Below are 15,046 nucleotides of genomic sequence, written 5' to 3'. Positions count from 1 at the left end.
AAACAAGCAAACACAAACCTATGAAGGAATCTAGCTTGTCTCCTCTGAGCCAGGCAAAAAGAGAGGCTTGTTGTCATTATCTCTATTTAAGTGCCCAGGAAGCGCTCAGATCCACAGGCTCCTGTTGCGCCTGTAAGTAGATCAGAGAGGTGGAGACCGCAGAGCAAGATGCTCCCACCTACCCCATTGCCCATTCCTGCTCCACGGACACTTCTTTGGAGCTCCAAACAAGGAAACCTTAAGCTCGCCCAAGCGAAAATGTGCCATAGCAACAGCCTGAATCCAAAAAAGTGTCATAAGGAAGATTTTGAGCAGCATTAGAGCTGGGCGCGCTCTGAGCCCAGGGACCAAACAGGGGAGATTTTTAATCTCGCCTTGGCAGGCAGAAGCCAGAAACCTCGTAATTTTTAAAAAAGAAGCTGTGTGGTGAATGTAGGGGAATGGTTGTCTTTTGCAGGAACCCATCAACAATGCATCCAAAGTCCATCGAGCTTTAAAATGGCTCTGAACCATTCTGCTTTGGCCCACGACCCAGCCTATCTACTTCCAGTCCCCTGAGTCTGGAAGAGATTTAAAGAATCACTTTAAAATGAAAACGTGGGTGCCAAAGGGAGCCCCAAGAGGGATGTATAAACCAAACACCAGGAGATGCATCGCAAGGGTGAGGAAAGTCTGACATATGAACAGTCAATTGCCCCAAGAGGGCAGCACAGGCAGAGACTGGGGCCAGGCAGAGCAGCACCAGGGGCAACTGCACGGGAAGGAGCTGCCCTGCCAGTGACCCCCACGGACACGCAGGGGCTCTTCTGCAGCGCTGGCACAGTTTCAAGTTGATGAAAGGTCAGAAAAGCCCATCCTGTCCCTGCTCCTCCGAGCACCTGCAAGGACCCCACAATCCTGGGTGGCAAAGGATGGGGTAGACAAAGCCTGATGCTCCTTTTTTTGGCAAGGACAAAGTTCCCCTGGAGCAAAGGGCACTTCCCTGGGCAGGGAGAGGCATCTTGATCGCAATATGATGCAGAGGGATGGAACATCCGTCTGGACGCCCCCGAATCCTTCCAAGAAACAGCCTGGGTTTGTTTCAGAGACCCACTGGGAGAGATGCATCTCTTGGTCTCCCTGCTGTCCCCGTGGCAGCCGTTTGCTCCCTCACCCCTCTGGTCTGGGTTGCTGCTGCCAATCACACTCTTTTGGCATGATCAGGAGCTGTGTAGGCTGGAGCCAGCGAACAAACCCAAGCGTGCTCATTTCAGCCGCCCTGGAAGCCCACAAGAACGGGAGGTGGGGGAGCGTGGACTTCCCAAATGGAAAAATACAGGATCAGCCGTGGGGAGAGCAGCACTCAGGAAAGACAGGAGAGTTCAAAATTCTGGGTCTAACACCACCAACGGGCATGCTCCTCTCAAGTCTCTCGCCAGGAGGGAACAGAAGTGGCGAAGGAAAAATGACGTGACTGCTCATGGCCACAAGCAGAGAAGGAAAGTTCCTGCCTGAGCCAAGGAGGGAGGTGAGACCTCCTTGCCCACACAGGCAGCCACAGAGAGGATCTGGCTGCTCAGCCTGCACCCCAGCCCCAGCTCCCTTCCGCTCAGAGCGGGTCAAGTCTCACCCAGGCTGTGCCCGCTCCAGTCCCCAAGTGCCACGGGAGCTCTTACACCTCCTGCTTGCAAACAAAAGGCAGGAGACACTCCAAGCCAGAGGGAGTGACCGGGGAAGGAGCATCCATCTCCAGCCAGGCTCAGAAACCTGTATGCGAGTCTGTGGTCAGTGCAAGCAGAGAGAGAAAGCACAGAAAGTGCCATGTGCTGCCAGGCAACCCACTGGGGCCAGAGTAACTGGGGTAACAGAGCAACGCTGCAATAGCAACAGGAGCATGGCCAGGCTGGGACTGTCAGTCCCCACAAACCACACACCCAGCGCCGGAGAAAAACGCACAACTGCATCCTGCTCCTTGAGTACGAAGGACAAGGAGCCTTCCCACTCTAAACAGGAAAGCTGAGCAACCTGAAGGAAAAGGAAATGCTGAAAGACACACCATTAACACCACTTTACCTGTTTGCCTTTTACGATGTGCTTAGGCACAGGCACTTTAATCTCCAGGTCACTGTAGTCTTGGGACCAGGCGTAATTTTCTCGCACAGCTCCGTTGTAGCTGTCGGGGTTTGTCTGGAACTGCTCCTGTCTCCTGGGGAAGAAGAAAGGGACGACATGCTAAGTGTTGGACAGATCAGAGCCTGGAGACAGTATGAAACCTGAGGGCAGGGTACAAGAAGCAGAAAGGGAGGGCAGGGCCTCTGCTCAGCCATGCTGAGAACACCCTTAATGCTTCAGGCTGATGCTCAGTCTCTCTCTTGCTGCTGGCGATCCAGGAAGGGAGAAGGTTCAGGTCAGCAGCCCCAGGATGCAGAGAGACCCCAGCCACCCTGCCCATCACGAGCGACCTGCACACCCCTCGCTGCAGTATGCTGTGACGCAAGTCAGGCTGCTAACAGGACAACTGGTGAGACACACAATTATTTGGCTGCCCAGAAGGTGGAAAGCTGGCCCCTGGCTGGCTCGAGGTGCCTTCCTGGCTAACCTGGCTCAAGCACAGAGCTCCCCTTCCCCTTCACCTCCTTGCTGCATCCGCCACACTCGTCACAGCTGGAGCAGGGGACATCGTCAAGTTCCAGAGAGTGTGTGCTGTCTCCCGAGTCACTGTTACGGCTGCAGAGGTGCTGGCCCATCCCTGTGACCTGGGTTCACCATGAAAAAAAACAGAGCTGGTCGTCTTCCTCCCAATTTTAGCACGTTTGGGAAAACCATCAGCTGTCGTGACCAAGGCAGTTGCTGTCAGAGGTGGAGGAGCTGTGGAGCAGGATGGCTGAAGAGTCAGCCTGGTGTGGCACTGGAGGGGGGGCAACTGGACACTGAGCAAAACACTGCCACTCCCAGCTGTGGAAATCTCAGGAGAGGGATGAGGAGGTGGTTGCGAGGGTTGGATGGGTTTTACCAGATCGATAAGCAATAATCAATACAGGATTTCCAGCCAAGAAAGGAGATCTCTGTCACACCCATGTCCCTTTAAACTGCTGGCAGGCTGAGGATCTCTTCCATTGAAACCTCCCGGAGAGGGCTTTCAAATAAAATCAGATCTTTTCTAAAGATAGCTGCGGTGCTAACAAAAGGCAGAGTTATTTTAAAATGTTTTGATACGCACCTAGTCTTCAATCTGGAGCTGTATAAACATGGGGCCACAGTGAGTTACATAAGGGGGGGCCAGTGCTGAGCGACCCTAGGGAGCAGCTGGCCCTGGGGACCGTGTCTCCCTACGCCCCACTGTCTTCCTGACACCCCCACACCGAGGGGCCCTTGCCAGCACTGGGCAGGGGTGGCTTCCAGCACCGCGGCGCCCTGAGGATTATGTAAGATTTTAATTAAATTAGGCTCTAACATGGACGGAGGGTGTTGTCAAAGGGGCTGTGTGTGCATCCCCCACCTGCTTTTTTTTTTTTTCTTCTTTTTTTTTTCTCAGTGGTTTTACGGGGTTTTACCTGCCCTGTAACCACCACCTGCGCCCTGGGGTGGTTTTGATCCGGTTCTCCAGGCAGCACCAGGGGCTGGCAGCAGCTGCGGGCCCCCCCAGCCTCGGGCCAGCGATTTCAGGGGGCACCACATCACTTTTGTTTGGGCATCTTGGCCTTGCCTGGCAGTCGCCCATTGGGTGCCCATTGCCATGGAAACGGGGTTGGCATGGCAGCGCCGAACCAGCGCTGGCACGGGTTGGCTCCAGCTGTCAGTTTCCCAACCGCCCCCGGATTGTAGGAGTCGAACAGGCTGGAGGGCGAGAGGGGGAACAGTGCGGGCAACCGGGGTCTGCAGGGCCCCGCTCTCACGCCATGGGAAGTAAAGGGGTTGAGACGAGGCAGCATGTCCTCGAGCATCGTCTTGTGCATCCCAGGTCCTCACCTAGAGCCGGCCCAGTGGTGGCACCTGGCCCCGCTCTTGGGGCACGATCATCCCAGAGACCGGCCTGCACAAGCCCCAGGCACAGAGGAGGGATGTTTCTCTGCCGGGTGAGGATCCACGAGCTGCCTGGGGCAGCTTGGCTACTTAAGTGCCCTCGCAGGACATGTCCCTGTGCTGCGGGGTCTGCATGGGCGAGGGACGGGTCCACAAGGCTCCTGCCCTCCACTCCAGCTCCCTCGGGCTGGAGCAAGTCTGTACATGGCCGTATAGTGAACCGGAGCACAAACCTCATCAGGGTTTAAAACCTGCTGGGTTTTTTCCTCCTAAGAGAGTGTTTCCTAATCAGCATGACCCTGAGCGGCGAGGCAGAGCTCACCATGCTCCTTGCCAGTGAGACACCAGAGGCATGTTGGCTGGGAATTGCCACCCCAAGCATCATCAGCTCCCTGAGAGCAAAGAACCAGACAAGAACCAGCAAACGGCTATTTACTTCCAGGCTGTTCCCCCCCTCAGCCTTCCCTGGGAAGAGCTCAAAGGCTAAAGGGGGAAACAGCAAGCTCATGCCTGGGCCAAGGCTTGTCAGAGCAGGTGTAGAGCATCAAGGATGGGAGAAAACCCATGAGAGCAAAGGCAAGGGTGGGTAAGATGCCAGCTGCAAATACCTCATGGCCACAGCACAGATAAATATAATCCCAGGGTAGCTGCTCACTGCCACAAAGCCACCAGGTCTGTCTTTGTTGTGTCTCTTCCTCAGGAGGAAAAGTCCTGGGGCTGAGCAGGCCCTGGCCAGGCATGTCCTGGACATTTCAGCGCTCTCCTGAGCTTGCCGAGCACAATGGGAGATGTCAGTGTTAAATGGCAGCCCTGGGAGATGTCAGTGTTAAATGAGTTACTTCCACAGGGAAACTGAGGCAGGACTTCCTCCGCAATGACTGTTTAACTTCTCCTTGCGTGGTATTGTTACTGAAGGAGCGAAAGCAGCCTCCCTCCCAGCCCCGAGCGTCACCCGCGGGACAGCTCTGTCCTCGCTCCCTCTGTGCCGTAACTAGAGCAGCGCGCCAGGTGACGGAGGGACATTTCACAGCCATCTCTGCCTCCACACGCAGCTTGCTGGGACGAGCTCTGCCCCCGCAGCCTTGTCCTCACAGCCTTCCCAGGCTGGCCGGGTGACATATGCCCCAGCCAAACCGTCCCCGGGCCCAGCTGGCTTCAGCGGGCAGGAGTTTCCCCTCGTGCCTAAACCTCCCTCCAGACACGGCTGCTCGTCCTGGGGGCGCGGGGACCAGCGCCATCGCTTCTCCGCTCCTCTCTTTTCCCTAACAGCCAGTCCAAACACCTTCCAGCCCTTCCTGCAAGTCACCACTGCCAATCTCTACTCCAGCTCTGCTCTTGACATTCAAAATCCTGGGATGTGAAACTAACAGGGTGACTTTGTGCCCCAAAAGCAGATCACAGGGGAAAAACCACAAAGGCCTTGGTAAATTCCCCTACAAGTTTAACTGCCTGCTCTTGAGCAAATGAGGATTCAGGGTGATGAACAGAGGCCTCAGCCTCGTTAGACGCCTCTGACAAACGGCTGACAGTTCTACCATCTCCTGGAGCAACTCTTCCTTTCCTGGAGGTTTTCCAGCCAGATCCTTGTCTGGTCCAACTGTGCTTAGCACACGCCACCCTTCATGCCGGCAGCGCTCAAAAAATTGGACCGAGCTCCCTGGTTGGGAGGCAGCCTCCCTCACCATCCACAGGAGACGGCCCCAGCTCACGGTGAGCTGGGCCAAGCTGTGCCACCATGCTGGAGATGGCTCTCCCAGCCAAACCTGCCCCTCATGTCGCTTCAACAGCACCACCATGCAGCGGGTGAGAGAATTTCCTGCACGAACACCACTGCCAGGAGACATCCCAGTCCCCAGACCCACCCAGCGAAGATCGAGGATGGATCTGGAGCACGGCGGGGATTGGATGGCGATCCTCCCAGCAGCCCAGCGATAGCAAAGCTGCTACTGGTGCAGCGGTCAGCTCACCAGGATGCCGACCCACCCGCTGGGCCAGGGCAGGTGGTGGCAGGGCTGAGGAGAGGGAGGGTGAAAAGGCACCAGCTTTTAAAACCAAGGGTTTGGCACCACATGCACTTGGCTGCCGGGTGGTGGGGATGGTGTGGGTGGGTCTGTGTGTTCTGTCTTGTTCTATTTTTGCTCGCAATGTGTCATTTTGGGGGAGGTGAAACCTTTAACAATGCACCGTCGAGAAGCAGCCGATCTGTTTTCCACTCCGAGGAGCTGCACTGCACGGCTGCGCTGTCACCGCTATCAGAGCCGTTCCCCCCGATGGGGTCAGACACCGACGGCAGCGAGACGGGGCTGGGACCCTGAGGAGAGGCTGTGGAGTCACCAGGAGGTGCTGCTTGAGCGAGGCTGGCCGAGGCAGATCTGGCCCCTGTGGACAGGCTGGATGCACGAGGGTCGAGCTGCATGCCAGGCCCCATATCCAGATTTCTGGGCATTTCTTATTCTGGGATTTCCAGCTCTGTGGGTTGGTGACGCACGATGAGCCGAGTGATGCGGAAACAGCGACGGAGCAATCCTCTCTTCTGCGGACACTTGGCTGAACACATTTCCACCCTTAGAACGCAACAGCTCCAGCACCAGCTCTGGAAAAGCAGCGCCGGACACAAACCAAGGGCAGGAACCAGATGCCGAAGGATTTGGTTTAACGTTTTATACAAGGAGAAGTAGGGCATGTCACCAAGTTCCACTTTACTGAGGATTTTTGGTGCGAGAACGCAAAAGTTGAGGAACGGTTACAGCAGTACGGGAACAGCCTGATGCTGCAGGCTGAGGGGTGCAGAGGGGGGCAAGTGCCATGGGAAGGAGTTAATATGGGCCTAATCCCAACGGACTTTTTTCTCTCCATAAAAAGAAGCAAAGAAAAAACTCCCAAGGATTTTCAGAACTACTTAAGGAAACGGATCCTCTTAGCCTGAAGCATCTCAGCTTTCCAATCCAGGATCGCTGCCCTCTTGGGAAGCAGGTCGATGGAAGTGTGGGATACTTGGGTTTTGCAGAGGCAGGCACGCCAACCCGACAGCTCAGCGTCCACCACCGCCGGGACTGGGAGTCTGCCCCAGCCGGTGCTGGTTCACTGGCCAAGCAGACCACTGAGCTCAGGGGGGCTTCTGCCCCTCACCAGCACCGCCGCTGCCGAGGGCCAGTACAGCAGATACCCTCCAGTCACTTGGCATTCACAGAAAGCTTCGTCCGGGGCCGGCGCTGCTGTTTGCTCTTAGTCAAGGTGAATTATTCAGGCAGCTTTAAGGAAAACGTGTCAAGCCAGTTAAATGACGCAGATGTGGAGGAGGGTGGAGAAGAGAAACAACAGCAAGAGTTGAAGCTGGGCAAGCAGGACTGGCTGAGGTCAATGAGGACGATGTGGGGAGAAAGTTGGGCTGGTGCTGCGAGACAACCAACCCAGCGTACATGGAAATGGAGACCAAGACCTGCTCCCTTCTGCAAAGTTGCTTGTGAAGGAGGTATTTGTAACAGTACCACCCTACCCACACTCTGCCATCAACACCACATCCCATCAGGTCCCACAAGCACATCCCAATCACAAAAAAAAAGCCTCTCCCCTCCACAGGACTTTCCTCCATTTAGAGTGGGGAAAACAGATGGGAATGGTGTTGTATGGAGTCACCCTGCCAGAAAGCAGCAGAGAAAAAACACCCCAGCTCTGTATTTTAACCACTGTCAGAGGCCCCGTGCAATGCATGAAACCTTCCTCAAGCTTGAGAGGAATGAATGGAAAGATGTCATTAAGTAATAATGATGTTCTGAGCAAGTAGGAAAAGAGAAAATCAGGCACAGCGCACCCGCGTGCCAAATCCAAATAAGCATGCAGCAAGCAGGGCCTACCAGGGAGACGTACTGCATGCTGTCATTCCAGCCAGCATTTATTGCGATGATCAGATGTTTGGATCAAGGCTGTTGATCTGTGACAGCGGCCTAGAGCAAGTGGCGTCCATCAACATAATTAATCCTGCGTCCCCAGCACTGCGATGACTCAAGAAGGCACCAGCAAATTCAGGAAGAGAAGCTGCTGCTGACATGCAAGCACCTTGAGCAGGCTGCTGTGCTGCAAGGCACCCAGCACTGCAGCGGAGCTGTAGCTGAGGGCTTTTCTCCTCTGACTTAGTTGGAACTGCCGGCCCTGGGGTGGGTTTCTCTGAGCCAGATACCTCTGCCGCTGCTCCTAGGGCCAGCACCAGCAGGACGCGAGGTGCAGTGGAAGAAGGGCCCTACCTCCTGCTCACCGTGGCCTCGGTGCCTCTGCCTCGACCAAGATGCAGTGTTCAGATCTTCCTGTAGCTCACGACCAGCATTGCTTGGCTCAAATCATCTTGCTGGGCTTTCTAACAAGCAGGGAGGACGATGTAGAGGGGGACAAGAGGAGCGTTCAGTCTGACTCCCCAAAACTGCTGTGATATGCTCAGCTCTGCTGCTGTGGGTAGCACGGGGCTGCTGGGAACCAGCGTTGTGTCAGCAGCCGCCGTCCTCCCGTCCTGCTCCCGTCAGGCCCCTGGCAGCCTCCAGGCCTTCACATGATCATAAATCCCCTCTACCTCCTGGGAAAGCATCTTGGACCACCACTGCATTCAGCCTTCCCAGCGCTAGCCGGGCCGCACGCAGCCCGGTGGGGTGGAAATCACGGTGGGAGGAGTGGGGTGAGGGCTGGCTGAGCTGGGCAGGCTGCGGGCAGACTGCAGGGCCCTCTCCACATCGCTACATCAAGGCCACGTTTGCCCAACGGCACCAACACCTACACTGGAATACAGATTTCCAGAGCTCCTGACTCCCAGCCCCGTGACTGCCAGCACGGCCAGATGAAAACTCAAAGCCACCTCAAGCCACGGGAAGCTCTGTGCACCTTGTACAGCTCCTGTCAAGCCCCAGCTCGAGCTGGACTACAGCCAGAGGGAAAAAAAACCCAGCTTTAAGATGAATTTGAAGAAGGTCAGATGTGCCCTTGGCTCCTCAGGGTCCCAGCGCAGGTGATGGAGCAGCCAAGCAACAGGTAGAGAAGCCAAAAGTTTAACCTCTTCAGAAAGCTGCATCTCCAAAGCTGCAGGGATTGTGTGCACGGAAAATAGGAGGTTTGTGCTCCTCCGGCAAGCAAGCCCCTCCCCCACCTCCAGATTTAACATCTTTTGGCATCAAAACATCAGGACTGTTGCACCTTGTCTCTGTTGTTTTGCCCGAGAAACTTTTTTATTTTGCTGAGGCAGGAGGAACGGTTACTGCGGGCTCTCAGCACCTTCGCTGAGGTCCTGGAGGTGCCCAGCGTTTCATAAAGGCTCCCTTTGTGCAGAACACTTCAGTTAATTAGGTCTCTGGCAAAGCGTTAAGCAAGCTGAATACCAAACCCTTCCCTCTCACCACTCAGTTCACACCTGCAGTCAACAAGCCTCGGGATCCCCTCTGATCCAATCTGCTGCTCTCTGGCTGTCAGTGAGCTCCAGTCCCCAACACAGCCATGGTCCAGGGACCTCCCAAACCTCAGGGTTTCTTCCAGCCCAGGTGTGTTTGGGTTTCTGGGGATGAACACCCCAAATCCAGTTTTGTACAGTCTCCTTCACCCCCAAAGCAGACAGAAGTTCATCAGTGGTTCCCCAAGGGCTTGCCACTCCAGCTTGAAGGCTCCCGAGCACACACCTCTAAGGCTGCAGTGTGTAATGTGCAGCCTTGGTGGTCCTGCTCTCAAAAAAAAAAAAAAAAAAGACTGAAAAATGGAAGTCAATGCTTTCCCCCTCACTCCCAAAATTCAGGCACTCCCCAGCTAGGCCGTGCAGCCCGGGATCCAGCCTGTGATGCCCACCATCAGCTCTAAAGGAACGTCTCCTGCCTTCAGGAAGCCTCAGAGCTTCGACTCATCACCAAGATGGGACTAATGACGCAAAGCAGAACATCAAGACACCTTCCCCCTGTATCACATCGAATCATTAAGCCCCAGTGATGCTGTGGGGAGAAGGGGCCAAGACTCCCCTGTACAAGATGCCCAGTGCACCACCTGCACGAGACAATGCCTCTACTGCCCGGCTCAGCAATCAAACAGCGAATCCACCCAACCCACAGCAGCTGGAGTCCCACCAGTCCCATCGGACAGGAACAAGACGCTCTGCCCCTCTCCCTGCCAGGTGAGAGGCTTGCTCTTTTCCAAGCTCACACTCTTCAGGGGAGCTTTTAGCCTTCCCTTTCGGTTTCTGAGTTATTTATGGAGCCATTCGACAGAGCCAACTTACTGACATTAGGCGAGTTTAAATGCCACCGCCAGCTCACAGCTTCAGAACATCGTCACCAGAGGGCTAGATTTCACTACTGCTGGAATATTTAGGTCAAGGACAGCAGGACACGCTACCATTCAGAAAAGTCCCCTGGGATCTTTATTGTTTGCACAGAGCTTATACAACCTTGGGTTTCAGAGGTCTCCTCTGAGAGACCTACGCGCAGCCAAACCGGGCTGGATTCAATTATAGCTCTCCTGGAAAAAAGGGGATAAGGCCAAAGAAATCCAATGGGATTGAACTGTGGGAGCACAGGACAAGGTGGTCTCTCAGACCCCCCTACCACCAACATGATCTGCCCCAATCTCTCCTGACACCTGACGACACAACGGGGCCGTGCCAGACCCACGTGCTCACGGTAGTTTCCCACTTTATGCCGCTTCTTTTGATGAACAACATGATATTAAAACAAGCAAACAGATACCGCTTTTTTAAATAAGAATCAGGCACACGTTGTCCCTCGGTCTCCAGCCCTGGGATTTTCTGCTTGTTAAGATAAAAATTTATAGGTTTTAATTTAGTTAATTTTGGTCCTAGGACCTAATTTTGGAGCTCAGTACCTTGGTAGGGCAATCAAAGCCCTAAGCAATTCATTGTGTGACTGGGGAGCTGGCATTCCACTGCTGATCTCAGCAGCCCAATCGGAGTCCGATTCCCCATGAAAATGCTGGAAAATTGGGCCCTGACTGATTCTTCATCAGCTGCAAAAGGCTCATTACAGTCAAGGGCTGCACCAGAGGGCTGAGGGGGATCTCATCCTCGACTCAAGTGTTTCAGCCCTTTGAAAAGATGCTTCATGAGCAGTTGAGTTTCCACTGCTATGGGAGAAGGCCTAGGTACTAAAACAATTCTCCCAGCAGGAAGCCACAGCCTCCCTCTGTTGCAAGAAGACGACTCTGCTTGGCAGGAAGGACTTAAAGCTTCACTGCTTCCCCCAGTATAACCTGGACACATCCCTCCTAGAACCCAAACACCACACATCCAGCACTGCAGCTCCTGAGAGCAAGACAGCCTTTGTGTCACACAGCAAGATGAGGATGCACTGCCTTTCCTCTCTCAAGCACATTGGAGGAGGGAGATCGGGCCATCACGGGGCTTTTGAGCAGCAAGGCTTTCGTGAAGCTCATGTTCCCAGCTGGCATGGGCTGCAGCTCCCTCCCAGAAAGCTGGTCACCACCATTGGAGAGCACTGGGAGGGCAGGAAAAGGGTTTGAGTAATGCCCCTTGACTCGGTGGGGGGACCAGGTGGCTGGAAGATTTTCCTGGCCCCATCAGGAGAGCAGGACAGCCCAGGAGCAAAGAAACAGGGTAGGAAGTGAAGAACCCTGATGGGTTCACACACAGGCAGAGCACAGGAATGGCCCTCACCACCCCAACGTCAGCAAGGATTGAGTAGGACCATGAGGAGCCCAAGGATGCTTAAGTGAGAAACAACAAAGCAAATGAGGACCCTTCAGCCTAAAAACAGGCTGAAAGAGGAAAACAGACATGATAGGAAAAGCCCACACTGGGTGGAGAAGGGAAATGGGGAACTACTCGCTGCCTCTCCACTTGCATGGAGACAAAAGCAGCACACAGCAGTGCTGCACAGTGGAGGACCTGCTGTAAGACGCTGCTGTGGAGAACTCAGGCGCATGAGGGCTGAAATTCAGACACCAAAGGAAAAAACAAAATCTACCAAGAGACACAAAAGACCAAGCACTTGCTCTGGCTCAAAAGCCGCTGAACCACAATTTGCTGGCGGCAGGTGGAAAACACAGAGGAAGTACCACTACACACTCATTCTGTTCTTCTCTTCCCCAAGCGTCTGCTGCTGATGGAGACAGGATACAAGGCCAGATGGAGCTCGGCTGTACCAGGTCAGGCCGCTCTCTGGAGGTCTGTCTGGCTTCTGCTTGTGACGGGCCTTGGTCGCGCTGGGGGAATTCCCCATGTGCAGCTCCAGGTGCCTTGCGGCACCTCTGTGCCACTCACACGTGCTAAAGGAATTGGAACCAGGACAGACTCGCCCTTAAATATGGATCAGGATCAGCTCTGTCTTTCTGGGTCAGGCTGGAAGAACAGCACGGACTCTGCGGTGAGCTCACCAGGAAAGCCCACAGGGACGTTGGGGAAGGAAACCAGTTCAACTGGCTTCTGGTCTGGATGAGCCTGCTGAACAGGAGCATCCATGGGGTTCCACTCCCTTCCCTTGCCTATTCTCCTCAAAAAGGCTTGAGAGAAGAAAGTTTGGGATAACACTGCCTCTAAGTCAAACAAAACTGGCCTCAAAACCAGCAGTGTGAAGTGATACCTCCTCTCCACAGCTCTACTCCTGACCAGCAGTGAAACTCCCCTCCCCAGCACCCCACGGAGAATGAAGCCACGACAGAAAGCCCATCCTGCAAGCACCTCACAATGAAAAAAAAAATCCATCTGGGCTTCTGGCAAAGCCAAGCCGTTGCTAAGTTGAATTAGATGCACACAGGAGCCTCATGGAAATTTCCCAGAGCGCTGCTGTGTCATCTCAGGGATGCTCCCCAGCATGCCCCGCAAAGGGTTAACCCCAGGCCACACAGGCTGGGGGAATGGAAGCAGCAGCTCTTGGGAGAGGAGAGAGCTGGAGCGTCAGAGAAGTCAGCTCACCAGATTAACACGTTTCAGTTCAATTTTGTTCTGCCTCTCGCTAGGGACAAGATGATGGAAAATGCACAAGTGATTTTTGTAGGTCACTGCTGAGCCCGGTCACCCACTTGTGGGGACAGCAGAGCAGGGAGAGGGTGGCCAGCCCCAGGGCAGAGCTCACCTGGACAGGGCGGCCGGGGCTCTGCGGGGCCTCTGCTGCTGCGGGTTTGTCCCCTTCCTCGGCAGGACTGCACTGCATGCACAGGGCAGGGGAGGCTCTTCCCCAGGTCACACACAGCAAGAGACCAGCAGAGCCTCCTCTGAGGCCCGACCAAGGCAGTGGCAGAGCCATGAACAGCCCCCATCTCACCACAGCCCCCTCCTACAGCCTCCTCTAATTTCTCCACACCACAGGAGGTGAATGGTCTGGCCATGGAGGCCCCAGGGTTTTGCTCTGTTCTGGCTCAGCAGCGCAAGTCACTGTGCCAGGTCCCGCAGCAGTAGCTGTGGATCTTCCTCAGGGACGAGGCACTGCCCATCCTCCTCGGCCCACCCGGTGCTCACCAGTGCTCCGTGTCCCCTGGTCCCCTTTCAAGCCCCGGGTGTGCCATGCACAGCAAGGCAGCCCAACCCAGGGCCCGTGGGTGCCACAGCTTCGTGCCAGCCTGCTCCAACCCAAGCCATGGCCCTACACAGGCAGGGGAGCAGAGGGATCAGCTGCTCCCTCAACTCTCTGCTGCCCAGGGGGAGGCAGGAGCCAGGCTGAAGTCACCTAGGGGGAACTGTTATCTTTTAGGGGAACCCTTCAACAGCTGTCTCCTCCCCCAAAATCCTTTTCTGGGAGACCTCACCTGCCTGACAATCAAATGCCCAGCTGCTCCTTCCAGCAGGTCGTTCTCCAAAGGTCCAAGATGGTCTCTAACAGAGCAGCCCAGAGCCACCCCACCTGAGCAAGGGCTGGATGGAGAAATACATGAAGGTGGGACATTCACCATCATGCACAGACTCCCAGAGCTGCCACTACTAACCTTCTGCCACCACCTCTTGCCCACACATGGAGTAACCCCTGGGATGGGGCTCATGGGACAGGGGGAGGAGAGCATTCAGGGGGGTTCATACTCAGATAAATAAAGGAGCAGAGGAGAGCCAGGAACTGGAGTTGGAAACCACAAGCCAAGCTCCCAGTCCGGGCTGCGCAGTGCCACACGTAGGCTGCCGGGCTCTATTTTAAATGCTGTGTGGCAAATATATGCAGGATGAAATCCAAGCTGGGGGAAGGGGAGGGTGCTGGGCGGCAGAGGTGTTCAAAATTAGGAGCTGAGCTCAGGCAAGCATGGCTTCTGGGAGCAGATGGGGGAAGAGCCGGAGCTGGGGCCTGCGTGAGCTGTGCAGCTGCAACGCCAGCCCCGGCTGCGCACTCGCGGGATGAACCGCCTCGTGGTGAGGGGCCGAGGGGGGCATGCTCCCCTCTGCCCTTCCAGCGAGGTGGGAAGAACACACGAGCAACGACGGCCAGGGAAGGGTGGCGAGCACACCCAGGGCAGCTGCAAGCTGGGCTAAGGAATCGGCTTCTTCAGCAGCCTGAAGAGGACCTCTGGTCCCTCTCGGCACAGCTCCTGGCGCACAGGTCACAGGACAGCCCAGCCCTTGGTGTGCTTACGGGGCAGCCCTCCTAGTGAAGAGGAACTGCATCACCTTTCACAGGCAGGGAGGGCGAGGGACTCGGGGAGACCTAGCCAAGTCCCAGGCAGAGTAAGGAACCGAGCCTTGCTACCCTCCTCGCCCACGGACATTCCTCCGCACTCACAAAGCCGGCCTGATTCTGCTCTCCTCTTCCGGATCGATCCCGAAAAAGCTGCTGCCATCTCACTGTGCTTTGCAAGATGATCACGAACAGCGCCCCAGCACCCGGGCACACAGCGAGGCTTTAATGGGAGCTGGCAGATCTGGGATGGTACCTGCCCTACATTTATGGAGCAGTCAGGTTGACAGAATGAGCGAGTTTTTATATAGATTTTGGTGGCAGCGGTTTTCTTCACTGTCGGTGGAGAGTGGGGGGAAAGGAAGGGAGATGGAAAATATTTTCATTTAAGCTCTTTCCTGCATTCTTGCTGTTGGAGTCACACAGTATTCATACGCCCCTCATAAGCAGGCTGGTGG

At 55.3% G+C, this 15,046-nt stretch overlaps 1 protein-coding gene across 1 annotated transcript in view; it reads right to left on the bottom strand.

Moving 5' to 3' along the window:
* Positions 1 to 15,046, bottom strand: part of NUDCD3 (NudC domain containing 3) — a 32,275-nt gene that overhangs the window by 11,361 nt on the left and 5,868 nt on the right. The window contains exon 3 of the mRNA XM_032991313.2: positions 2,053 to 2,185. Within this exon, the coding sequence (XP_032847204.1) occupies positions 2,053 to 2,185 (133 nt within the window). The remainder of the gene's footprint in view (positions 1 to 2,052; positions 2,186 to 15,046) is intronic.

This window comes from Tyto alba, unplaced genomic scaffold (assembly GCF_018691265.1).
Source record: "Tyto alba isolate M040663 unplaced genomic scaffold, T.alba_DEE_v4.0 Super-Scaffold_34, whole genome shotgun sequence".
NCBI lineage: Eukaryota > Metazoa > Chordata > Aves > Strigiformes > Tytonidae > Tyto > Tyto alba.
The sequence above is the reverse complement of the archived record's forward strand: the minus strand, read 5'-3'. Positions and strand labels throughout refer to the sequence as shown.